The sequence below is a fragment of the Tachyglossus aculeatus genome, chromosome 22 (assembly GCF_015852505.1).
Source record: "Tachyglossus aculeatus isolate mTacAcu1 chromosome 22, mTacAcu1.pri, whole genome shotgun sequence".
Classification (NCBI taxonomy): Eukaryota; Metazoa; Chordata; class Mammalia; order Monotremata; family Tachyglossidae; genus Tachyglossus; species Tachyglossus aculeatus.
Window position 1 is genome coordinate 51,329,632 of NC_052087.1, and position 27,876 is coordinate 51,357,507.

At 49.4% G+C, this 27,876-nt stretch overlaps 1 protein-coding gene across 1 annotated transcript in view; it reads left to right on the forward strand.

The window, feature by feature from the left end:
• Positions 1–27,876, forward strand: part of MAP3K11 (mitogen-activated protein kinase kinase kinase 11) — a 55,397-nt gene continuing 27,521 nt past the window's right edge. Inside the window, exons 1-4 of the mRNA XM_038764604.1 lie at positions 1–1,015; positions 17,613–17,793; positions 17,891–18,039; positions 23,973–24,148. Of these exons, the coding sequence (XP_038620532.1) occupies positions 313–1,015; positions 17,613–17,793; positions 17,891–18,039; positions 23,973–24,148 (1,209 nt within the window). The 5' untranslated portion in view covers positions 1–312. The remainder of the gene's footprint in view (positions 1,016–17,612; positions 17,794–17,890; positions 18,040–23,972; positions 24,149–27,876) is intronic.

Consider the following 27,876-nt stretch of genomic DNA (forward strand, 5'->3'; position numbering starts at 1 on the left):
GGGATCGGGACCGGTTGGGAAGCAGGACCGGCCTGGAAGGAGGGAGACCCGGTGGATTTGGCCTGGTTGACCTCTGACCCCGAGCCTTGGCCCCCCAGCCCTCCACCGGTCCTCCCATCCTCGGACGGGGGGCGCAGGGGGCATCAGAGGGTCCCCCCCCAGTCCCTCAGCCTGGACATGGACGGGTGGCACTGCCCCGGCTCCCCCGTGCCCACCTCCGCCCCGTAGGCCCGGCGATGCTGGGGCCCAGCGGCCCGGCCGCCTGGCACCCGGGAGGACCGGGGGTCCGCGGGTGAGGCGCCAGCCCCGACCATGGAGCCCCTGAAGAACCTGCTCCTCAAGACCCCCCTGGGGTCCTGGAACGGCGGGGGCAAGGGGGACGGGTCCCCCAAACCCGCCTACGCCAACCCCGTGTGGACGGCCCTGTTCGACTACGAGGCCAGCGGGCGGGACGAGCTGACCCTGCGCAAGGGGGACCGCGTGGAGGTCCTGTCCCGGGACGCCGCCATCTCCGGCGACGAGGGCTGGTGGGCCGGGAAGGTCGGGGACCAGGTGGGCATCTTCCCCTCCAACTACGTGTCCCGCGGGAGCCCCCCGCAGCCCGAGGTGGCCCGCTTCCACGAGCTGCGGCTGGAGGAGGTGATCGGGGTCGGGGGCTTCGGGAAGGTGTACCGGGGCAGCTGGCGCGGGGAGCTGGTGGCCGTCAAGGCCGCCCGCCAGGACCCCGACGAGGACATCAGCGTCACGGCCGAGAGCGTGCGCCAGGAGGCCCGGCTCTTCGCCATGCTGGCCCACCCCAACATCATCGCCCTCAAGGCCGTCTGCCTGGAGGAGCCCAACCTCTGCCTGGTCATGGAGTACGCGGCCGGCGGGCCCCTGAGCAGGGCCCTGGCCGGCCGACGCGTGCCCCCCCACGTCCTGGTCAACTGGGGGGTGCAGATCGCCCGCGGGATGCACTACCTGCACTGCGAGGCCCTCGCCCCCGTCATCCACCGGGACCTCAAGTCCAACAACAGTGAGTGGCCACCCCCGCCCCGCCGCCCGGGGCCCACCCCTAGCCCCCCGACCGACCCGGGGCCGCCCCGGGGGAGGGGAGAGGCGGGCGAGGAATCGGCCCCGTCGAGGGGACCGGGGGTGGTCGGGGGGCTCCGGAAGCCAGGGGTCCCCCGCCGTCCCGAGCCCTGCCCCGGGACGCGGACGGGCCGAGGGAGCGGAGGGCGGCCGGCACCCGGGCGGCCTCGGGGGGCTCGGCCCGCCCCGGACCCCCCGTCCAGAAATCCTCCTGGGTTGGCGATAGGGGAGACCCGTCCACCGCCCCGGCCCGATCCGCTCGGGGAGACCACCCCCTCCCGCCGAAACCTCCCTCCGCACCTTCACGCCTCCACCCCTGGGATCAGCGGGCCCGGGGTCCCTCGGCCGGGCCATCCGCGGCTACGGCTCCCACCCCTCTCGAGGGAGGAGAGGGTCTTACGGCCTGCCCTCAGCGGGCGGGGGGCTCCGGGACCGAGGGGAAAATGGAGGGAACCAGGACCTCCACGTGCTCAAGCCCCCAGGGAGCGGCAGGGGTGTTTTTGACACCCCGGCGGGAGGCGGGCCTGGAGGAGAAAAGCGGGTGCCCCGAGGGGAGGTCTGGGGCTCGGGGACACCCCCTCCCACGGGGAGGCTGGAGCAAGGGACGGACTTCCCTCCCCCCACCCGCCCCTTTTCGGGGTTTCCTTGACGGGGCCCCCCAAGAACTTCGCTCCCCTCCCTCCGCCTCCTCAAGCTCCCGCTCTGGGTGCGAATGATATCTGTCTCAGACGTCCCGCCCTGCCCCGTCCTGTGGGCCCCCGCCAAACCCAGGCGCCCCCGGCTCCTCTCCGAAGGGGGATTCCCTGGGATGCGCCCCCGTGGCGGGCGTTGGGGGGAGTGGGGCGGGGTGGGGGGACTTCTGGGTTCTGTTTTTCCTTTCCAGTTTCTTTCCAGAGAAAATGGAACAATAGAGCCGGCCCGCTCCCCACCCGCCCCCCGCCACCCGCCTCCCTGCTACTTCCTGTGTTTCCTGCTGCCCCTGAACCTGCTTCCTGCCCCTGCTCTGGCCCCCTCGCTCCCTCTTCAATCCCAGCTGGATGCCCGGGGGTGGGGAGAAGGGCTGTGAAGGGGGGGGTAGGGGGATGACAGAAAGGAAGGCGCCCCAGCCATTCCCCCCAATTCCCTTCTAGACTAAACGCCAGGCCTCCCTGCCCATCCCTGAACCCTGGCAATCCCCCCACTGTCAATCAATCGATTGTATTTATTGAGCGCTTACTGTGTGCAGAGCACTGTACTAAGCGCTTGGGAAGTCCAAGTTGGCAACATATAGAGACAGTCCCTACCCAACAGTGGGCTCACAGTCTAAAAGAGACCTGCTGTTTCTCCCCTCTGCCCCCTCAAAATCCTGTCTCCTGGGCGCCATTCCCAGTCTAGGTGTCCTGGACGCTTTTTCATCATCATCATCATCATCAGTCGTATTTATTGAGCGCTTACTGTGTGCAGAGCACTGTACTAAGCTCTTGGGAAGTCCAAGTTGGCAACATATAGAGACAGTCCCTACCCAACAGTGGGCTCACAGTCTAAAAGAGACCCGCCGTTTCTCCCCCCTGCCCCCTCAAACTCCTGTCTCCTGGGCTCCGTTCCCAGTCTAGGCGTCCTGGACGCTTTCTCATCATCATCATCATCATCATCAGTCGTATTTATTGAGCGCTTACTGTGTGCAGAGCACTGTACTAAGCGCTTGGGAAGTCCAAGTTGGCAACATATAGAGACAGTCCCTACCCAACAGTGGGCTCACAGTCTAAAAGAGACCTGCTGTTTCTCCCCCCTACCCCCTCAAACTCCTGTCTCCTGGGCTCCGTTCCCAGTCTAGGCGTCCTGGATGCTTTCTCATCACCATCATCATCATCAATCGTATTTATTGAGCGCTTACTGTGTGCAGAGCACTGTACTAAGCGCTTGGGAAGTCCAAGTTGGCAACACATAGAGACAGTCCCTACCCAACAGTGGGCTCACAGTCTAAAAGAGACCTGCTGTTTCTCCCCCCTGCCCCCTCAAACTCCTGTCTCCTGGGCTCCGTTCCCAGTCTAGGCGTCCTGGACACTTTCTCATCACCATCATCATCATCAATCGTATTTATTGAGCGCTTACTGTGTGCAGAGCACTGGACTAAGCTCTTGGGAAGTCCAAGTTGGCAACACATAGAGACAGTCCCTACCCAACAGTGGGCTCACAGTCTAAAAGAGACCTGCTGTTTCTCCCCCCCTACCCCCCTCAAACTCCTGTCTCCTGGGCTCCGTTCCCAGTCTAGGCGTCCTGGATGCTTTCTCATCACCATCATCATCATCAATCGTATTTATTGAGCGCTTACTGTGTGCAGAGCACTGTACTAAGCGCTTGGGAAGTCCAAGTTGGCAACACATAGAGACAGTCCCTACCCAACAGTGGGCTCACAGTCTAAAAGAGACCTGCTGTTTCTCCCCCCTACCCCCTCAAACTCCTGTCTCCTGGGCTCCGTTCCCAGTCTAGGCGTCCTGGATGCTTTCTCATCACCATCATCATCATCAATCGTATTTATTGAGCGCTTACTGTGTGCAGAGCACTGTACTAAGCGCTTGGGAAGTCCAAGTTGGCAACACATAGAGACAGTCCCTACCCAACAGTGGGCTCACAGTCTAAAAGAGACCTGCTGTTTCTCTCCCCTGCCCCCCAAACTCCTGTCTCCTGGGCGCCGTTCCCAGTCTAGGCGTCCTGGATGCTTTCTCCGAGGCGGGTTTTTCGGGGGGGATCCCTGGGTGAGGGGTTGTTTGGGGTGGGGGGCTGCGCAGGGTTGGTGTGGGGGGGTGAGAAACAATGGACTAATTTTCCTGGCCTGGACAATGGGGTCGTTGTGTGGCCTGACAGGGGGAGAGGAGGGAGGGAATTCTACCGGCCCACGAGTCACAGGACTGGCAAGTCCACACCCCGGGCACCCCCCTAGATCTGAGCGGCTCCCCCGTTTCCTTCCCAGAAGAACCCCAATGTCCTGCCCGAAGCTGTTCGGAAAGGGGAAGTAGGGGGAACGTGGGAGGGAAGCGGAAGGGGTGTTAGCTGGATGCCCGGGGGTGGGGAGAAGGGCTGTGAAGCGGGGGGTAGGGGGGTGACAGAAAGGAAGGCGCCCCAGCCATTCCCCCCCATTCCCTCCTGGAGTAAAAGCCAGGCCTCCCTGCCCATCCCTGAACCCTGGCAATCCCCCCGCTGTCAATCAATCAATTGTATTTATTGAGCGCTTACTGTAAGGGGAATCTGGGCCTTTCTGGCCCAATCGCGGGGCTTGGGTTGGGGGTGGGGAGGGGGGCTGTTCCAGGGTGCGACCCGACTCTCCGGCCTTTCTGTAGATTTTATTTGATTTTATTTTGTTAGTGTGTTTGGTTTCGTTCTCTGTCTCCCCCTTTTAATAATAATGATAGCATTTGTTAAGCGCTTACTATGTGCAGAGCACTGTTCTAAGCGCTGGGGGGGATACAAGGTGACCCAGTTGTCCCACGTGGGGCTCACAGTCTTAATCCCCGTTTTACAGATGAGGGAACTGAGGCTCAGAGAAGTTAAGTGACTTGCCCAGGGTCACACGGCGGACATGTGGCGAAGTCGGGACTTGAACCCATGACCTCTGACTCCAAAGCCCGGGCTCTTTCCAGTGAGCCACTCTGCGCCCACTGTTGGGTAGGGACTGTCTCTATATGTTGCCAACTTGGACTTCCCAAGCGCTCAGTACAGTGCTCTGCACACAGTCAGCGCTCAATAAATACGATTGATGATGATGATGATGACTGTCTCTATATGTTGCCAACTTGGACTTCCCAAGTGCTTAGTACAGTGCTCTGCACACAGTAAGCGCTCAATAAATACGATTGATTGATTGATTGATTGATTGATTGGAGAGTAAGGGGCCTTTCTGGAGCTCTAGGGACACCGGGGGGTCTCCGCTCCCGGTCCGGGCTGTGGGGCGATGGGGAAAAGCGGAGCGGGGAAGGGGGGCCAGGCTTCCTCCCTATGGATGCCTTGCAGCCCCTGGGCTGGGAGAAGGGAGAGGGCTCATTTATAATAATAATAATAATAATGATAATAATAATAATAATAATGGCATTTATTAAGCGCTTACTATGTGCAGAGCACTGTTCTAAGCGCTGGGGAATTTACAAGGTGATCAGGTTGTCCCCTGTGGGGCTCACAGTGTTAATCCCCATTTTACAGACAAGGTAACTGAGGCCCAGAGAATAATAATAATAATAATGGCATTTATTAAGCGCTTACTATGTGCAAAGCACTGTTCTAAGCGCTTGGGAGGTTACAAGGTGATCAGGTTGTCCCACGGGGGGCTCACAGTCTTCATCGCCATTTTCCAGACAAGGTAACTGAGGCCCAGAGAATAATAATAATAATAATAATAATAATAATAATAATAATGGCATTTATTAAGCGCTTACTATGTGCAAAGCACTGTTCTAAGCGCTTGGGAGGTTACAAGGTGATCAGGTTGTCCCACAGGGGGCTCACAGTCTTCATCGCCATTTTCCAGACAAGGTAACTGAGGCCCAGAGAATAATAATAATAATAATAATAATGGCATTTATTAAGCGCTTACCATGTGCAAAGCACTGTTCTAAGCGCTTGGGAGGTTACAAGGTGATCAGGTTGTCCCACGGGGGGCTCACAGTCTTCATCCCCATTTTCCAGACGAGGGAACTGAGGCCCGGAGAAGTGAAGCGACTTGCCCAAAGTCACACAGCTGAGGAGCGGCGGAGTCGGGGATTTGAACCCATGACCTCGGATTCCAAAGCCCGGGCTCTTTCCGCTGAGCCACGCTGCTTCCCATCTGAGCCGACCCCTCTGCCCCGGGGTCTGGGTTGGGCTTCAAACCAGCTTCTCCAGTTTGGCAGAAACTCTGGGGAGGCGAAGGGGGAAAAGCATCCCCCCCACTCCCGCCCCCGACTTATTTATTTTACTTGTACATATCTATTCCATTTATTTTACTTTGTTAGTATGTTTGGTTTTGTTCTCCGTCTCCCCCTTTTAATCAATCAATCAATCAATCGTATTTATTGAGCGCTTACTATGTGCAGAGCACTGTACTAAGCGCTTGGGAAGTACAAATTGGCAACACATAGAGACAGTCCCTACCCAACAGTGGGCTCCCAGTCTAAAAGGGGGAGACAGAGAACAGAACCAAACATACCAACAAAATAAAATAAATAGGATACAAATGTACAAGTAAAATAAATAAATAAATAAATAGACTGTGAGCCCACTGCTGGGTAGGGACTGTCTCTATATGTTGCCAACTTGGACTTCCCAAGCGCTTAGTACAGTGCTCTGCACACAGTAAGCGCTCAATAAATACGATTGATGATGATGATGATGATGATGACACCCAGCTGAGCGGAACAGGGACCCGAAAGGCAAAACTCAGAGGAACGGCTGGGGTGGGGGGCAGGCGGGTGAAGTGGAGACAGTGCTAAGCGCTTAGTACAGTGCTCTGCCCACAGTAAGCGCTCAATAAATACGATTGACTGATTGGAGACAGAAAAGCCCTAGAGGAGATACAAGGCGAGGCGATAATAATGGTATTTATTGAGCGCTTCCTGTCAATCAATCAATCAATCAATCGTATTTATTGAGCGCTGACTATGTGCAGAGCACTGTACTAAGCGCTTGGGAAGTACAAATTGGCAACACATAGAGACAGTCCCTACCCTGTCCTAAGCGCTGAGGAGAAAAAAAAAACGCTCTGGTGAGCATTAGACACAGTCCCCGAAAAAAAAGATGGGGAAAAGTTTGGAGACGGACACAATCATTTTTTTTTTTTGGAGTGGTGTTGGTTAATAATAATGATAATGACGGCATTTATTAAGCGCTGACTATGTGCAAAGCACTGTTCTAAGCGCTGGGGAGGTTACAAGGTAATCCGATTGTCCCGCGGGGGGGCTCACAGTCTTCATCCCCATTTTCCAGGTGAGGGAACTGAGGCCCAGAGAAGTGAAGTGACTTCATCATCATCATCATCATCATCAATCGTATTTATTGAGCGCTTACTATGTGCAGAGCACTGGACTAAGCGCTTGGGAAGTACAAATTGGCAACATCTAGAGACAGTCCCTACCCAACAGTGGGCTCCCAGTCTAAAAGGGGGAGACAGAGAACAAAACCAAACATACTAACAAAATAAAATAAATGGAATAGATAACGTACAAGTAAAATAAATAAATAAATAAATAAATAGGGTAATAAATATGTACAAACATATATACAGGTGACTTGCCCAAAGTCACCCAGCTGACAATTGGCAGAGCCGGGATTTGAACCCATGACCTCTGACTCCAAAGCCCGGGCTCTTTTCCACTGAGCCACACTGCTTCTCTTAAGTCCTTACTGTTTGCCAGACACTGTACAAAGCGCTGGTGTAGACACAAATTAATCAGGTTGGACACAGTCCCTGTCATTCATTCATTCATTCAATCGTATTTATTGAGCGCTTACTGTGGGCAGAGCACTGGACTAATCGCTTGGGAAATGCAAGTCAATCAATCAATCGATCGTATTTATTGAGCGCTTACTGTGGGCAGAGCACTGTACTAAGCGCTTGGGAAATACAAGTCGGTAACATAGAGAGACGGTCCCTACCCAACGACGGGCTCACTGTCTTCATCATCATCATCATCATCAATCGTATTTATTGAGCGCTTACTATGTGCAGAGCACTGTACTAAGCGCTTGGGAAGTACAAATTGGCAACATCTAGAGACAGTCCCTACCCAACAGTGGGCTCACAGTCTAGGAGGGGGAGACAGAGAACAAAATCAAACATATTAACAAAATAAAATAAATAGTCCCGCATCAGGCTCACAGTCTTCCTCCCCATTTTACAGATGAGGTACTGGACGCACAGAGAAGTTAAGTGACTTGCCCAAGGTCGCACAGCAGACGAGTGCGGAGCCAGGATTAGAACCCGGGTCCTTCTGACTCCCTGGGCCGGGCTGTACCCATTCATTCATTCATTCATTCATTCAGTCGTATTTATTGAGCGCTTACTGTCCTAAGCTGAGGAGAAAAAAAATGCTCTGGTGAGCGTTAGACACAGTCCCCGATAAAAAAGATGGGGAAGAGTTTGGAGACAGACACAATCATTTTTGTTTTTGGAGTGGTGTTGATTAAGTCTTTACTGTTTGCCAGGCACTGTACAAAGCGCTGGGGTAGACACAAATTAATCAGGTTGGACACAGTCCCTGTCATTCATTCAATCGTATTTATTGAGCGCTTACTGTGGGCAGAGCACTGTATTAAGTGCTTGGGAAATACAAGTCAATCAATCAGTCGATCGTATTGATTGAGCGCTTACTGTGGGCAGAGCACTGTACTAAGCGCCTGGGAAATACAAGTCAATCAGTCAATCGTATTTATTGAGCGCTTACTGTGGGCAGAGCACTGTACTAAGCGCTTGGGAAATACAAGTCAATCAATCAGTCAATCGTATTGATTGAGCGCTGACTGTGGGCAGAGCACTGTACTAAGTGCTTGGGAAATACAAGTCGGTAACATAGAGAGACGGTCCGTACCCAACGACCGGCTCCCTGTCCCGCATCAGGCTCACAGTCTTCCTCCCCATTTTACAGATGAAGTAATTGACGCACAGAGAAGTTAAGTGACTTGCCCAAGGTCACACAGCAGATGAGTGCGGAGCCTGGATTAGAACCCGGGTCCTTCTGACTCCCTGGGCCGGGCTCTATCCATTCATTCATTTATTCATTCATTCAATCGTATTTATTGAGCACTTACTGTGTGCAGAGCACTGTACTAAGCGCTTGGGAAATACAAGTCGGTAACATAGAGAGACAGTCCCTACCCAACGACAGGCTCCCTGTCCCACATCAGGCTCACAGTCTTCCTCCCCATTTTACAGATGAAGTAATTGACGCACAGAGAAGTTAAGTGACTTGCCCAAGGTCACACAGCAGACGAGTGTGGAGCCAGGGTTAGAACCCTGGTCCATCTGACTCCCTGGGCCGGGCTCTGTCCATTCATTCATTCATTCATTTATTCATTCATTCAATAGTATTTTTGAGCGCTTACTGTGGGCAGAGCAGTGGACTAAGCGCTTGGGAAATACAAGTCAATCAATCAATCAATCGTATTTATTGAGCGCTTACTGTGGGCAGAGCACTGTACTAAGCGCTTGGGAAGTACAAGTCGGTAACATATAGAGACGGTCCCTACCCAACGACGGGCTCACTGTCCTGCATCAGGCTCACAGTCTTCCTCCCCATTTTACAGATGAAGTAATTGATGCACAGAGAAGTTAAGTGACTTGCCCAAGGTCACACAGCAGACGAGTGCAGAGCCAGGGTTAGAACCTGGGTCCTTCTGACTCCCTGGGCCGGGCTGTATCCATTCATGTATTCATTCATTCAATCGTATTTATTGAGCGCTTACTGTCCTAAGTGCTGAGGAGAAAATGAGCGTTAGACACAGTCCCCGATAAAAAAGATGGGGAAATCATTTTTTTTTTTGGAGTGGTGTTGATTAAGTCCTTACTGTTTGCCTGGCACTGTACAAAGCGCTGGGGTAGACACAAATTAATCAGGTTGGACACAGTCCCTGTCATTCATTCAATCGTATTTATTGAGCGCTTACTGTGGGCAGAGCACTGGACTAAGCGCTTGGGAAATACAAGTCAATCAATCAGTCAGTCGTGTTTATTGAGCACTTACTGTGGGCAGAGCACTGTACTAAGCGCTTGGGAAATGCAAGTCAATCAATCAATCGATCGTATTTATTGAGCGCTTACTGTGGGCAGAGCACTGTACTAAGCGCTTGGGAAATACAAGTCGGTAACATAGAGAGACGGTCCCTACCCAACGACGGGCTCACTGTCTTCATCATCATCATCATCATCAATCGTATTTATTGAGCACTTACTATGTGCAGAGCACTGTACTAAGCGCTTGGGAAGTACAAATTGGCAACATCTAGAGACAGTCCCTACCCAACAGTGGGCTCACAGTCTAGGAGGGGGAGACAGAGAACAAAATCAAACATATTAACAAAATAAAATAAATAGTCCCGCATCAGGCTCACAGTCTTCCTCCCCATTTTACAGATGAAGTACTGGACGCACAGAGAAGTTAAGTGACTTGCCCAAGGTCGCACAGCAGACGAGTGCGGAGCCAGGATTAGAACCCGGGTCCTTCTGACTCCCTGGGCCGGGCTGTACCCATTCATTCATTCATTCATTCATTCAGTTGTATTTATTGAGCGCTTACTGTCCTAAGCTGAGGAGAAAAAAAATGCTCTGGTGAGCGTTAGACACAGTCCCCGATAAAAAAGATGGGGAAGAGTTTGGAGACAGACACAATCATTTTTTTTTTGGAGTGGTGTTGATTAAGTCCTTACTGTTTGCCAGGCACTGTACAAAGCGCTGGGGTAGACACAAATTAATCAGGTTGGACACAGTCCCTGTCATTCATTCAATCGTATTTATTGAGCGCTTACTGTGGGCAGAGCACTGTACTAAGTGCTTGGGAAATACAAGTCAATCAATCAGTCGATCGTATTGATTGAGCGCTTACTGTGGGCAGAGCACTGTACTAAGCGCCTGGGAAATACAAGTCAATCAGTCAATCGTATTTATTGAGCGCTTACTGTGGGCAGAGCACTGTACTAAGCGCTTGGGAAATACAAGTCAATCAATCAGTCGATCGTATTGATTGAGCGCTGACTGTGGGCAGAGCACTGTACTAAGTGCTTGGGAAATACAAGTCGGTAACATAGAGAGACGGTCCCTACCCAACGACCGGCTCCCTGTCCCGCATCAGGCTCACAGTCTTCCTCCCCATTTTACAGATGAAGTAATTGACGCACAGAGAAGTTAAGTGACTTGCCCAAGGTCACACAGCAGATGAGTGCGGAGCCTGGATTAGAACCCGGGTCCTTCTGACTCCCTGGGCCGGGCTCTATCCATTCATTCATTTATTCATTCATTCAATCGTATTTATTGAGCACTTACTGTGTGCAGAGCACTGTACTAAGCGCTTGGGAAATACAAGTCGGTAACATAGAGAGACAGTCCCTACCCAACGACAGGCTCCCTGTCCCACATCAGGCTCACAGTCTTCCTCCCCATTTTACAGATGAAGTAATTGACACACAGAGAAGTTAAGTGACTTGCCCAAGGTCACACAGCAGACGAGTGCAGAGCCAGGGTTAGAACCCGGATCCTTCTGACTCCCTGGGCTGGGCTCTATCCATTCATTCATTCATTCAATTGTATTTATTAAGCGCTTACTGTGTGCAGAGCACTGTACTAAGCGCTTGGGAAGTACAAGTTGGCAACATCTAGAGACGGTCCCTACCCAACAACGGGCTCACAGTTTATCCGTTAAGCGACATCATCATCATCATCAATCGTATTTATTGAGCGCTTACTATGTGCAGAGCACTGTACTAAGCGCTTGGGAAATACAAATTGGCAACATATAGAGACAGTCCCTACCCAACAGTGGGCTCACAGTCTAAAAGGGGGAGACAGAGAACAAAACCAAACATACTAACAAAATAAAATAAATAGAATGGATATGTACAAATAAATTAAATAAATAAATAGATAGAGTAAAAAATATGTACAAACATATATACATATAAACAGGTGCTGTGGGGAAGGGAGGGAGGTAAGATGGGGGGATGGAGAGGGGGACGAGGGGGAGAGGAAGGCAGGGGCTCAGTCTGGGAAGGCCTCCTGGAGGAGGTGCTTCTCATTTACAGTACTTCTCATTTTCCCAATCCATGGTAGTTGACGCTTACTGTTTGTGGAGCACTGTGCTAAGCGGTTGGGAGAGCGTACAGAACTAGAGTTGGCCCGAAAGCGCAAGTAATATAAAAACAAAAGAACCTAAATCCCGTGCCCAGCCAGCCAGTCAATCGTATTTACCGAGCGCTTACTGTGTGCAGAGCACTGTACTAAGCGCTTGGGAAAGAACAATATAATAGGCACGTTCCCTGCCCACAGTGAGTTTACAGTCTAGTGGGGGAGTCCAGTATCTTGCTTCTGTTCTCTACCGAGCATTTTGTGCAGTGCTTTGCCCTCAGAATAGGGACCATCTCTATATGTTGCCAACTTGTACTTCCCAAGCGCTTAGTACAGTGCTCTGCACATAGTAAGCGCTCAATAAATACGATTGATGATGATGATGATGATATGTTGCCAACTTGTACTTTGCAAGCGCTTAGTACAGTGCTCTGCTCACAGTAAGCGGCCTCTCCCCCTTGTCCCCCTCTCCATCCCCCCCATCTTACCTCCTTCCCTTCCCCACAGCACCTGTATATATGTATATATGTTTGTACATACTTATTACTCTATTTATTTTTTTATTTATTTTACTTGTACATATCTATTCTATTTTATTTTGTTAGTATGTTTGGTTTTGTTCTCTGTCTCCCCCCGTTAGACTGTGAGCCCACTGTTGGGTAGGGACTGTCTCTATATGTTGCCAGCTTGTACTTCCCAAGCGCTTAGTACAGTGCTCTGCACATAGTAAGCGCTCAATAAATACAATTGATGATGATGATGATGATGATGATATGTTGCCAACTTGTACTTTGCAAGCGCTTAGTACAGTACTCTGCACACAGTAAGCGGCCTCTCCCCCTCGTCCCCCTCTCCATCCCCCCATCTTACCTCCTTCCCTTCCCCACAGCACCTGTATATATGTATATATGTTTGTACGTATTTATTACTCTATTTATTTATTTTACTTGTACATATCTATTCCATTTATTTTACTTTGTCAGTATGTTTGGTTTTGTTCTCTGTCTCTCCCTTTTAGACTGTGAGCCCACTGTTGGGTAGGGACTGTCTCTATATGTTGCCAGCTTGTACTTCCCAAGCACTTAGTCCAGTGCTCTGCACACAGTAAGCGCTCAATAAATACAATTGATTGATTGATTGATTGATTCCCTGCCCACAGTGAGTTTACGGTCTAGTGGGGGAGTCCAGTATCTTGCTTCTGTTCTCTACCGAGCATTTTGTGCAGTGCTTTGCCCTCAGAATAGGGACCGTCTCTATATGTTGCCAACTTGTACTTCCCAAGCGCTTAGTACAGTGCTCTGCACACAGTAAGCGCTCAATAAATACGATTGATTGATTGTTGGGTAGGGACCGTCTCTATATGTTGCCAACTTGTACTTCCCAAGCGCTTAGTCCAGTGCTCTGCACACAGTAAGCGCTCAATAAATACGATTGATTGATTGTTGGGTAGGGACCGTCTCTATATGTTGCCAACTTGTACTTCCCAAGCGCTTAGTACAGTGCTCTGCACACAGTAAGCGGCCTAGTGGGGGAGTCCAATATCTTGCTTCTGTTCTCTACCGAGCGTTTTGTGCAGTGCTTTGCACTCAGAATGGGGACCGTCTCTAGATGTTGCCAGCTTGTACTTCCCAAGCGCTTAGTGCAGTGCTCTGCCCACAGTAAGCGCTCAATAAATACGATTGAATGAAAGGAATGAAAGAATCAGAAGGGCATTCGGTAATTACAGGAGAGGTGTCAGCAGGGAGTCGGAGGCACTGCCATTTAGAGACCGGCTCTGCGTTACCCCCTTCGCCCCCTCGCTCGCTGGGGTTTGTTCTCAGGGTTGAGAATCAATCAATCAATCAATCGTATTTATTGAGCGCTTACTATGTGCAGAGCACTGTACTAAGCGCTTGGGAAGTACAAGTTGGCAGTGTGGATCAGTAGAAAGAGCATGGGCTTCGGAGTCAGAGATCATGGGTTCAAATCCCGGCTCCACCAACTGTCAGCTGTGTGACTCTGTCTATATGTATGTATGTTTGTACATATTTATTACTCTATTTATTTATTTATTTATTTTACTTGTACATATCTATTCTATTTATTTTATTTTGGTAGTATCTTTGGTTTTTGTCTCCCCCTTTTAGACTGTGAGCCCACTGTTGGGTAGGGACTGTCTCTAGATGTTGCCAATTTGTACTTCCCAAGCGCTTAGTACAGTGCTCTGCACACAGTAAGCGCTCAATAAATACGACTGATGATGAAGTAACTTCTTTGTGCCTCAGTTACCTCATCTGTAAAATGGGGATTAAGACTGCGAGCCCCCTGTGGGACAACCTGATCACCTTGTAACCTCCCCAGCGCTTAGAACAGTGCTTTGCACATAGTAAGCCCCCGGGCCTGGAATGGCCTCCCTCTGCCCATCCGCCAAGCTCGCTCTCTTCCTCCCTTCAAGGCCCTACTGAGAGCTCACCTCCTCCAGGAGGCCTTCCCACACTCAGCCCCTTCCTTCCTCTCCCCCCGTCCCCCTCTCCATCCCCCCCATCTCACCTCCTTCCCTTCCCCACAGCACCTGTATATGTGTATATATGTTTGTACATATTTATTACTCTATTTATTTTACTTGTACATATCTATTCTATTTATTTTATTTGGTTAGTATGTTTGGTTTTGTTCACTGTCTCCCCCTTTTAGACTGTGAGCCCACTGTTGGGTAGGGACCGTCTCTCTATGTTGCCAACTTGGACTTCCCAAGCGCTTAGTCCAGTGCTCTGCACACAGCAAGCGCTCAGTAAATACGATTGATTGATTGACTCTCCAGCCTTTCTGGAGATTTTATTTTATTTTATTTTGCTAGTATGTTTGGTTTTGTTCTCCATCTCCCCCTTTTAGACTGTGAGCCCACTGTTGGGTAGGGACTGTCTCTCTATGTTGCCAAATTGGACTTCCCAAGCGCTTAGTCCAGTGCTCTGCGCACAGTAAGCGCTCAATAAATACGATTGATTGATTGATAGTAAGCGCTTAGTAAATCATCATCATCATCATCATCAATCGTAAATGCCGTCATTATTATTATTAGAGGCCTCACCAACTTGTACTTCCCAAGCGCTTAGTCCAGTGCTCTGCACACAGTAAGCGCTCAATAAATACGATTGATTGATTGACTCTCCAGCCTTTCTGGAGATTTTATTTTATTTTATTTTGTTAGTATGTTTGGTTTTGTTCTCCGTCTCCCCCTTTCAGACTGTGAGCCCACTGGTGGGTAGGGACCGTCTCTCTGTGTTGCCAACTTGGACTTCCCAAGTGCTTTGTCCAGTGCTCTGCAGAGAGTAAGCGCTCAATAAATATGATTGATTGATTGATAGTAAGCGGTTAGTAAATGCCGTCATTATTATTATTAGAGGCCTCGCCAACTTGTATTTCCCAAGCGCTTAGTCCAGTGCTCTGCACACAGTAAGCGCTCAATAAATACGATTGATTGATTGATAGTAAGCACTTAATAAATGCCGTCATTATTATTATTAGAGGCCTCGCCAACTTGTACTTCCCAAGCGCTTAGTCCAGTGCCCTGCACACAGTAAGCGCTCAATAAATACAATTGATTGATTGATAGTAAGCGCTTAGTAAATGCCGTCATTATTAGAGGCCTCGCCAACTTGTACTTCCCAAGAGCTTAGTCCAGTGCTCTGCACATAGTAAGTGCTCAATAAATACGATTGATTGATTGATAGTAAGCGCTTAGTAAATCATCATCATCATCATCATCAATCGTAAATGCCGTCATTATTATTATTAGAGGCCTCGCCAACTTGTACTTCCCAAGCGCTTAGTCCAGTGCTCTGCACACAGTAAGCGCTCAATAAATACGATTGATTGATCGATAGTAAGCGCTTAGTAAATCATCATCATCAATCGTAAATGCCGTCATTATTATTATTAGAGGCCTCACCAACTTGTACTTCCCAAGCGCTTAGTCCAGTGCTCTGCACACAGTAAGCGCTCAATAAATACGATTGATTGATAGTAAGCGCTTAGTAAATCATCATCATCATCAATCGTAAATGCCGTCATTATTATTATTAGAGGCCTCGCCAACTTGTACTTCCCAAGAGCTTAGTCCAGTACTCTGCACACAGCAAGCGCTCAATAAATACGATTGATTGATTGATAGTAAGCGCTTAGTAAATCATCATCATCATCAATCGTAAATGCCGTCATTATTATTATTAGAGGCCTCGCCAACTTGTACTTCCGAAGCGCTTAGTCCAGTGCTCTGCACACAGTAAGTGCTCAATAAATACGATTGATTGATTGATGGTAAGCGCTTAATAAATGCCGTCATTATTAGAGGCTTCGCCAACTTGTACTTCCCAAGCGCTTAGTCCAGTGCTCTGCACACAGCAAGCGCTCAATAAATACGATTGATTGATAGTAAGCGCTTAATAAATGCCGTCATTATTAGAGGCCTCGCCAACTTGTACTTCCCAAGAGCTTAGTCCAGTGCTCTGCACACAGTAAGCGCTCAATAAATACGATTGATTGATTGATGGTAAGCGCTTAATAAATGCCGTCATTATTATTATTAGAGGCCTCGCCTAACTTGTACTTCCCAAGCGCTTAGTCCAGTGCTGTGCACACAGTAAGCGCTCAGTAAATACGATTGATTGATTGATGGTTAGTGGTTAGTAAATGCCGTCATTATTATTGTTAGAGGCCTCGCCAACTTGTACTTCCGAAGCGCTTAGTCCAGTGCTCTGCACACAGTAAGTGCTCAATAAATACGATTGATTGATTGATGGTAAGCGCTTAATAAATGCCGTCATTATTAGAGGCCTCGCCAACTTGTACTTCCCAAGAGCTTAGTCCAGTGCTCTGCACACAGTAAGCGCTCAATAAATACGATTGATTGATTGACTCTCCAGCCTTTCTGGAGATTTTATATTTTATTTTGTTAGTATGTTTGGTTTTGTTCTCTGTCTCCCCCTTTTAGACTGTGAGCCCACTGTTGGGTAGGGACTGTCTCTCTATGTTGCCAACTTGGACTTCCCAAGCGCTTAGTCCAGTGCCCTGCACACACTAAGCGCTCAATAAATACAATTGATTGATTGCTAGTAAGCGGTTAGTAAATGCCGTCATTATTATTATTAGAGGCCTCGCCAACTTGTACTTCCCAAGCGCTTAGTCCAGTGCCCTGCGCACAGCAAGCGCTCAATAAATACGATTGATTGATTGATAGTAAGCGGTTAGTAAATGCCGTCATTATTATTATTAGAGGCCTCGCCAACTTGTACTTCCCAAGCGCTTAGTCCAGTGCTCTGCACACAGTAAGTGCTCAATAAATACGATTGATTGATTGATGGTAAGCGGTTAGTAAATGCCGTCATTATTAGAGGCCTCGCCAACTTGTACTTCCCAAGAGCTTAGTCCAGTGCTCTGCACACAGTAAGCGCTCAATAAATACGATTGATTGATTGACTCTCCAGCCTTTCTGGAGATTTTATATTTTATTTTGTTAGTATGTTTGGTTTTGTTCTCTGTCTCCCCCTTTTAGACTGTGAGCCCACTGTTGGGTAGGGACTGTCTCTCTATGTTGCCAACTTGGACTTCCCAAGCGCTTAGTCCAGTGCCCTGCACACACTAAGCGCTCAATAAATACGATTGATTGATTGCTAGTAAGCGGTTAGTAAATGCCGTCATTATTATTATGAGAGGCCTCGCGCCCCCCGATACACACGCACGCTTCGCCCGGGCTCCCGTAACGTCGGCCGTTGTCCCGTGCCCGCAGTCCTGCTGCTGCAGCCCGTGGAGGGGGACAACGTGGAGCACAAGACCCTGAAGATCACGGACTTCGGCCTGGCCCGCGAGTGGCACAAGACGACCCAGATGAGCGCGGCCGGCACCTACGCCTGGATGGCCCCCGAGGTCATCAAGGCCTCCACCTTCTCCCGCGGCAGCGACGTCTGGAGGTGCCCGGGCCGGGGCCGGGGCCGGGGCGGGCGGACGGACGGCCGGCCGGGTCCCCGGGGCGGGCGGGGAGCCCTGAGCCGTGCCTCTCGCCCGCAGCTTTGGGGTGCTGCTCTGGGAGCTGCTGACCGGGGAGGTGCCGTACCGGGGCATCGACGGACTGGCCGTGGCCTACGGCGTGGCCGTGAACAAGCTGACGCTGCCCATCCCCTCCACCTGCCCCGAGCCCTTTGCCCAACTCATGGCTGGTAAGGGGTCTGAGCGGAGAGAGGGGCTGCGCGCGGGCACGCGGGCGTGGAGAGAGCTAGCGTTGCCTCGTTAATAATAATAACGATGGTACTTGTTAAGCGCTTACTACGCGCAAAGCACCGTTCTAAGCGCCGGGGGGATGCGGGGTGATCAGGTTGTCCCACGTGGGGCTCACAGTCTTCATCCCCATTTTCCAGATGAGGGCACTGAGGCACAGAGAAGTTAGTACGTTTGGTTTTGTTCTCTGTCTCCCCCTTTTAGACTGTAAGCCCGCTGTTGGGTAGGGGCTGTCTCTAGATGTGGCCAACTTGGACTTCTCAAGCGCTTGTCCAGTGCACTGCACACAGTAAGTGCTCAATAAATGATTGATTGATTGATTGATTAAGTGACTTGCTCAAAGTCACACAGCTGACAATTGGCAGAGCTGGGATTTGAACCCATGACCTCTGACTCCAATCAATCAATCAATCGTATTTATTGAGCGCTTACTGTGTGCAGAGCACTGTACTAAGCACTTGGGAAGTCCAAGTTGGCAACATATAGAGACAGTCCCTACCCAACAGTGGGGTCACAGTCTAAAAGGGGGAGACAGAGAACAAAACCAAACATACTAACAAAATAAAATAAGTAGGATAGAAATGTACAAGTAAAATAAATAAATAAATAAATAAATAGAGTAATAAATATGTACAACCATATATACATATATACAGGTGCTGTGGGGAAGGGAAGGAGGCAAGACGGGGGGATGGAGAGGGGGACGAGGGGGAGAGGAAAGAAGGGGCTCAGTCTGGGAAGGCCTCCTGGAGGAGGTGAGCTCTCAGCAGGGCCTTGAAGGGAGGAAGAGAGCGAGCTTGGCGGATGGGCAGAGAGAGGCCATTCCAGGCCCGGGGGATGACGAGGGCCGGGGGTCGATTGCGGGACAGGCGAGAACGAGGTACGGTGAGGATGCGAGGTGATCAGGTTGTCCCACGTGGGGCTCACAGTCTTAATCCCCATTTTACAGATGAGGGCACTGAGGCACAGAGAAGTTAAGTTAGTATGTTTGGTTTTGTTCTCTGTCTTCCCCTTTTAGACTGTGAGCCCACTGTTGGGTAGGGACCGTCTCTAGATGTTGCCAACTTGGACTTCCCAAGCGCTCAGTCCAGTGCGCTGCGCACAGTAAGCGCTCAATAAATATGATTGATTGATTGATTGTGGCTCAGTGGAAAGAGCCCGGGCTTTGGAGTCAGTGGTCGTGGGTTCAAATCCCAGCTCGGCCAATTGTCAGCTGTGTGACCTTGGGCAAGTCACTTGACTTCTCTGGGCCTTAGTTCCCTCATCTGTAAAATGGGGGTTGACTGTGAGCCCCCCGTGGGACAACCTGATCACCTTGTAACCCCCCAGCGCTTAGAACAGTGCTTTGCACATAGTAAGCGCTTAATAAATCCCATCATTATTATTATTATTATTGGTTGATTGATTAAGTGACTTGCCCAAAGTCACACAGCTGACAATTGGCGGAGCTGGGATTTGAACCCATGACCTCTGACTCCATCATCATCATCATCAATCGTATTTATTGAGCGCTTACTATGTGCAGAGCACTGGACTAAGCGCTTGGGAAGTACAAAGCCCGTGCTCTTTCCACTGAGCCACGCTGCTTTTCTTCAGCCCTAGTTGGTCGCCTAGTTGTTAGAGCCCGGGCCTGGGATTCAGAAGGACCTGGGTTCTAATCCCAGCTCCGCCCCATATCTGCTGGGTGAGCATGGACAAGTTGCTTCACTTCTGTGAGTCTCAGCTACCTCATCTGTAAAATGGGGATCCAGAGTGGGAGCCCGAAGTGAGACAGGGACTGTGTCCAGCCTGATTAACTTGGCTCAGTGGAAAGAGCCCGGGCTTTGGAGTCAGAGGTCGTGGGTTCAAATCCCAGCTCTGCCACTTGTCAGCTGGGTGACTTTGGGCAAGTCAGTCACTTCACTTCTCTGGGCCTCAGTTACCTCATCTGTCAAATGGGGATTAAGACTGTGAGCCCCCCGTGGGACAACCTGATCACCTTGTAACCTCCCAGTGCTTAAAACAGTGCTTTGCACATAGTAAGCGCTTAATAAATGCCATTATTATTATTGTTATTAGCTCTTAGAACAGTCTTTGGCATATAGTAGGCTCTGTTGCATACCTGTGGACAAGTCACTTAACTTCTTTGTGCCCCAGTTACCTCATCTGTAAAATGGGGATTGAGACTGTGAGCCCCATGTGGGACAGAAACTCTGTCCAACCCAATTTGCTTCTGTCCACCCCAGTGCTTATTACAGTGTCTGGCACACGGTAAGCATTTAATAAATAACTCTTTTTAGTATTCATTCATTCAGTCAGTCATATTTATTGAGCCCTTACTGTGTGCAAAGCACTGTAATAATAATAATAATAATTATAATAATAATGGCATTTATTAAGCGCTTACTATGTGCACAGCACTGTTCTAAGCGCTGGGGAATTTACAAGGTGATCAGGTTGTCCCATGTGGGGCTCACAGTCTTAATCCCCATTTTACAGATGATGTAACTGAGGCCCAGAGAAGTTGTGACTTGCCCAAAGTCACACAGCTGATGAGTAGTGGAGCCGGGATTTGAACCCATGACCTCTGACTCCAAAGCCCGGGCTCTTTCCACTGAGCCACGCTGCTTCTCTGATAATAATCTGATAATATAATAATAATGATAGCATTTATTAAGCACTTACTGTATGCAAAGCACTGTTCCAAGTGCTGGGGAGGTTACAAGGTGATCAGGTTGTCCCACGGCGGGGGCTCACGGTCTTCATCCCCATTTTACGGATGAGGGAACTGAGGCCCAGAGAAGTGAAATGACTTGCCCCAAATCACCCAGCTGGCAATTGGCAGAGCCGGGATTCGAACCCCTGACCTCGGACTCCAAAGCCCGTGCTCTTTCCACTGAGCCACGCTGCTTAATGCTCTGTACGAAGCGCTTAGGACAGTACAGTATAACAGGAAACAGACACATTCCTGCCCACAGCGAGCTCACAGTCTAGAGAGGGAGACAGACATTAATATAGATAGATAAGTAAATAGATTACAGATATATACATATGTGCTGTGGGGAAGGGAGGGAGGATGAATGAAGGAGCAAGTAAGAGCGGGGCAGAAGAGAGTGGGAGAAGAGGAGAGGAGGACTTAATCAGGGAAGGCTTCTTGGAGGAAATGTGCCCTTCAATAAGGCTTTGAAGTGGGGGACTGTCTCTATATGTTGCCAATTTGTGCTTCCCAAGCGCTTAGTACAGTGCTGTGCACACCGTAAGCGCTCAATAAATACGATTGATTGATTGATTGATTGATATGAGGAGGGAGGGCATTCCAGGCCTGAGGACGGGTGTGGGCGAGAGGTCGACAGGGAGATAGACGAGATGGAGGTACAGTGAGAAGGCTGGCGTTTGGGGAACAAAGTGTGCAGGCTACATTGTTTTAGGAGAGTAGAAAGGTGAGGAAGGAAGGGGATTGAGTGCTTTAAAGCCGATGGTGAGGGGTTTTTGTTTTCATGTATTTAGTCGTACTTATTGAGAGCTTACTGTGTGCAGAGCACTGTACTAAGCGCTTGGGAAGTACAAGTTGGCAGCATAGAGAGACGGTCCCTACCCAACAGCGGGCTCACAATCTAGAAGGGGGAGACGGACAACAAAACATGTGGTCAAGTGTCAAGTCATCAGAATAAATAGAAGTAAAGCTGGTTGCACATCATTAACAAAATAAATAGAACAGTAAATATGTACAAGTAAAAAGTACATATTTACTCTACAAGTAGAGTGATAAATCTGTCCAAACATCTATACAGGTGCTGTGGGCGGGGGAAGGAGGTAGGGCAGAGGAGGAGAGGAAAAAGGGGGCTCAGTTTGGGAAGGCCTCCTGGGGGAGGTGAGCTCTCAGTAGGCATGTACTCTGTGATAAGCACTATGCTATATGCAGGGGTGGAGTCAAGATAATCAGATGAGCTACAGTTCCTGTCCCACACATTCATTCATTCATTCAGTCGTATTTATTGAGTGCTCACTGTGTGCAGAGCACTGTACTAAGCGTTTGGGAAGTACAGGTGGGCAACATATAGAGACGGTCCGTACACAGTGGGCTCACAGTCTAGAAGGGGGAGACAGACAACAAAACAAAACTGGAAAGAGCACGGGCTTTGGGGTCAGAGGTCATGGGCTCAAACCCCGGCTCCGCCAAGTGTCAGCTGAGTGACTTTGGGCCGGTCACTTAACCTCTCTGTGCCTCAGTTCCCTCATCTATAAAATGGGGATTAAGACTGTGAGCTCCCCGTGGGACAACCTGACCACCTTGTAACCTCCCCAGTACTTAGAAGAGTGCTTTGCACATAGCACTTAATAAATGCCATTATTATTATTATAAAGTCATCAGAATAAATAGAAATACAGCTAGGTGCACATCATTAAAATAAATAGAGTAGTCAATCAATCAATCAATCGTACTTCTTGAGCGCTTACTGTGTGCAGAGCACTGTACTAAGCGCTTGGGAAGTCCAAGTTGGTAACATATAGAGACAGTCCCTACCCAGCAGTGGGCTCACAGTCAATACGTACAAGTAAAATAAATAGAGTAATAAATCTGTACAAACATCTATACATCTATACAGGTGCTGTGGGGAGGGGAAGGTGTTAGGGAGGTGGGGATGGGGAGGAGGAGAGGAAAAAGGTGGCTCAGTCTGGGAAGGCCTTCTGGAGGAGGGGAGCTCTCAGTAGGGCTTTGAAGGGAGGATGTGCGGAGGACGGGCATTCCGGACTAGCGGGAGGACGTGGGCCGGGGGTCGACGGCGGGACAGGCGAGAACGAGGTACATTGAGGTTAGCGGCAGAGGAGCGGAGGGTGCGGGGTGGGCTGGAGAAGGACAGAAGAGAGGTGAGGGAGGAGGGGGCGAGGGGATGGACAGCCTGGAAGCTGAGAGTGAGGAGTTTTTGCCTAATGCGTAGGTTGACTGGCAGCCACTGGAGATTTTTATGGAGGGGAGTAACATGCCCAGAGCGTTTCTGCACAGAGATGATCCGGGCAGCAGCATGAAGTATAGACTGAAGTGGGGAGAGAGGAGGCTGATGCAGGCTAGGTTGTTTTAGGAAATCTCCAGTGGCTACCAATCAATCTGCGCATCAGGCAGAAACTCCTCACCCTGGGCTTCAAGGCTGTCCATCCCCTCGCCCCCTCCTACCTCACCTCCCTTCTCTCCTTCTCCAGCCCAGCCCGCACCTTCCGCTCCTCTGCCGCTAATCTCCTCACCGTCCCTCGTTCTCGCCTGTCCCGCCATCGACCCCCGCCCCACGTCCTCCCCCAGGCCTGGAATGCCCTCCCTCCCAACATCCGCCAAGTTAGCTCTCTTCCTCCCTTCAAGGCCCTACTGAGAGCTCACCTCCTCCAAGAGGCCTTCCCAGACTGAGCCCCGTCCTTCCTCTCCCCCTCGTCCCCCTCTCCACCCCCCCCATCTTACCTCCTTCCCTTCCCCACAGCACCTGTATATATGTATTTATGTTTCTACATATTTATTACTCTATTTATTTATTTTACTTGTACATATCTATTCTATTTCTTTTATTTTGTTAGTATGTCTGGTTTTGTTCTCCGTCTCCCCCTTTTAGACTGTGAGCCCACTGTTGGGTAGGGACCGTCTCTATATGTTGCCAACTTGGACTTCCCAAGCGCTTAGTCCAGGGCTCTGCACACGGTAAGCGCTCAATAAATACAATTGATTGATTGATTGAGAGTAGCAAGGTGAGGAAGGACGGGGCGAGGGGATTGAGTGCTTTAAAGCCGACGGTGAGGGGTTTTTGTTTGATGCGGAGAGTTATTGCGTGAGTGAGGGAAGGCCCCGGGAGGGTGCGGGGCCGGGGCGGTCTGAGCGGGGCCGCCCCCTCGCCTTTTCCCGCCCCAACTCCAGATTGTTGGGCACAAGACCCGCACCGGCGGCCGGACTTCGCCTCCATCCTGCAGCAGCTGTCGGCGCTGGAGGCCCAGGTGCTGCGCGAGATGCCGCGGGACTCCTTCCACTCCATGCAGGACGGCTGGAAGCGCGAGATCCAGGGCCTCTTCGACGAGCTGCGAGCCAAGGAGAAGGTACGGCCGAGTGGAGAAAGCAAGGGCCTCGTTCGGTCACTCATTCGATCCGATTTATTGGGCGCTTGCTGTGTGCAGAGCACTGGACTAAGCGCTTGGGAGAGGACATTAGAACAATTAAACTGACACATTCCCTGCCCACAATGAGCTGACAGTCTAGAGGGGGAGACAGACGTAAATATAAATAAATAAATTACAGTGTGCACAGCACTGGACTTAGCGCTTGGGAGAGGACGTTAGAACAATTAAACTGACACATTCCCTGCCCACAACGAACTGACAGTCTAGAGGGGGAGACAGACGTAAATATAAATAAATAAATTACAGTGTGCAGAGCACTGGACTAAGCGCTTGGGAGAGGACATTAGAACAATTAAACTGACACATTCCCTGCCCACAACGAGCTGACAGTCTAGAGGGGGAGACAGATGTAAATATAAATAAATACTGGACTAAGCGCTTGGGAGAGGACATTAGAACAATTAAACTGACGCATTCCCTGCCCACAGTAAGCTGACAGTCTAGAGGGGGAGACAGACGTAAATATAAATAAATAAATTACAGTGTGAAGAGCACTGGACTAAGCGCTTGGGAGAGGACATTAGAACAATTAAACTGACACATTCCCTGCCCACAACGAGCTGACAGTCTAGAGGGGGAGACAGCTGTAAATATAAATAAATACTGGACTAAGCGCTTGGGAGAGGACATTAGAACAATTAAACTGACGCATTCCCTGCCCACAGTAAGCTGACAATCTAGGGGGGAGACAGATGTAAATATAAATAAATAAATTACAGTGTGAAGAGCACTGGACTAAGCACTTGGGAGAGGACATTAGAACAATTAAACTGACACATTCCCTGCCCACAATGAGCTGACAGTCTAGAGGGGGAGACAGACGTAAATATAAATAAATAAATTACAGTGTGCACAGCACTGGACTAAGCGCTTGGGAGAGGACATTAGAACAATTAAACTGACGCATTCCCTGCCCACAACGAGCGGACAGTCTAGAGGGGGAGACAGACGTAAATATAAATAAATAAATTACAGTGCGCAGAGCACTGGACTAAGCGCTTGGGAGAGGACATTAGAACAATTAAACTGACACATTCCATGCCCACAACGAGCTGACAGTCTAGAGGGGGAGACAGACGTAAATATAAATAAATAAATTACAGTGTGCAGAGCACTGGACTAAGTGCTTGGGAGAGGACATTAGAACAATTAAACTGACGCATTCCCTGCCCACAGCGAGCTGACAGTCTAGACGGGGAGACAGATGTAAATATAAATAAATCAATTACAGTGTGCACAGCATTGGACTAAGCGCTTGGGAGAGGACAATAGAACAATTAAACTGACACATTCCCTGCCCACAACAAGCTGACAGTCTAGAGGGGGAGACAGACGTAAATATAAATAAATAAATTACAGTGTGCAGAGCACTGGACTAAGCTCTTGGGAGAGGACATTAGAACAATTAAACTGACGCATTCCCTGCCCACAACGAGCTGACAGTCTAGACGGGGAGACAGATGTAACTATAAATAAATAAATTACAGTGTGCAGAGCACTGGACTAAGCGCTTGGGAGAGGACATTAGAACAATTAAACTGACACATTCCCTGCCCACAACGAGCTGACAGTCTAGAGGGGGAGACAGACGTAAATATAAATAAATAAATTACAGTGTGCAGAGCACTGGACTAAGCGCTTGGGAGAGGACATTAGAACAATTAAACTGACACATTCTCTGCCCACAACGAGCTGACAGTCTAGAGAGGGAGACAGACGTAAATGTAAATAAATTATAGATACATATATAAGTCCTCTGGGGCCGGGAGTCAGAAGGTCATGGGTTCTAATCCCAGCTCTGTCACCCGTCTGCTCTGTGACCTTGGGAAAGTCACTTTACTTTTCTGGGCCTCAGTTCCCTCATCTGTAAAATGGGGATTGAAACTGTGAGCCCCATGTGAGGCAGGAACTGTGTCCAACCTGATTTGCTTATATCCACCCCAGCGCTTAGTACGGTGCCTGGCACATAGTAGATGCTTAACAAGTCAGCGTTTAGAACAGTGCTCAGCGCTTAGAATAGTGCTTTGCACATGGTAAGCGCTTAATAAATGCCATCATTATTATTATTAAGTACCACAATCATTATTGTTATTATTATTATTCTTTGGGTCTCAGTTACCTCATCTGTAAAATGATGATTGAGGCTGTGAGTCCCATGTGGGACTGGGACTGGGTCCAACCCGATTTGTTTGTATCCACCCTGTTCCTTCCTTCATTCATTTAGTTGTATTTATTGAGCGCTTACTGTGTGCAGAGTTCTGTACTAAGCGCTTGGGAGACTACAATACGACAATAAACAGACAAATTATGAAGCTGGAACGAGCTTCCAGTCTAGAGTCCAGTGCCTGGCACGTATTAAGTGCTAAACAAATACCACACATTATTCAATCAATCAATCGTATTTATTGAGCGCTTACTGTGTGCAGAGTTCTGTACTAAGCGCTTGGGAGAGTACAATACGACAATAAACAGACACATTACGAAGCTGCAACGAGCTTCCAGTCTAGAGTCCAGTGCCTGGCACGTATTAAGTGCTAAACAAATGCCACACATTATTCAATCAATCGTATTTATTGAGCGCTTACTGTGTGCAGAGTTCTGTACTAAGCACTTGGGAAAGTACAATACGACAATAAACAGACAGATTATGAAGCTGCAACGAGCTTCCAGTCTAGAGTCCAGTGCCTGGCACGTATTAAGTGCTAAACAAATACCACACATTATTCAATCAATCAATCGTATTTATTGAGCGCTTACTGTGTGCAGAATTCTGTACTAAGCGCTTGGGAGAGTACAATACGACAATAAACAGACACATTATGAAGCTGCAACGAGCTTCCAGTCTAGAGTCCAGTGCCTGGCACGTATTAAGTGCTAAACAAATACCACACATTATTCAATCAATCAGTTGTATTTATTGAGCGCTTACTGTGTGCAGAATTCTGTACTAAGCGCTTGGGAGAGTACAATACGACAATAAACAGACACATTACGAAGCTGCAACGAGCTTCCAGTCTAGAGTCCAGTGCCTGGCACGTATTAAGTGCTAAACAAATACCACACATTATTCAATCAATCAGTCGTATTTATTGAGCGCCTACTGTGTGCAGAACTCTGTACTAAGCGCTTGGGAGAGTACAATACGACAATAAACAGACACATTACGAAGCTGCAACGAGCTTCCAGTCTAGAGTCCAGTGCCTGGCACGTATTAAGTGCTAAACAAATACCACACATTATTCAATCAATCAGTCGTATTTATTGAGCGCCTACTGTGTGCAGAACTCTGTACTAAGCGCTTGGGAGAGTACAATACGACAATAAACAGACACATTACGAAGCTGCAACGAGCTTCCAGTCTAGAGTCCAGTGCCTGGCACGTATTAAGTGCTAAACAAATACCACACATTATTCAATCAATCAATCGTATTTATTGAGCGCTTACTGTGTGCAGAGCACTGTACTAAGCGCTTGGGAAGTACATTATTATTATCATTATTACTATTCCTGGCACTGGGGGAGCGGGGTGGGCACTGGAGCCTGGGGTTAGGTGTCGCGGTCTGGCCTGCCCATCACTCCTCACCCCTCACCCCTCACCCTAGCGCCTCACACCTGCCCCTCACACCTCACCCCTGTCACGTGCCCCT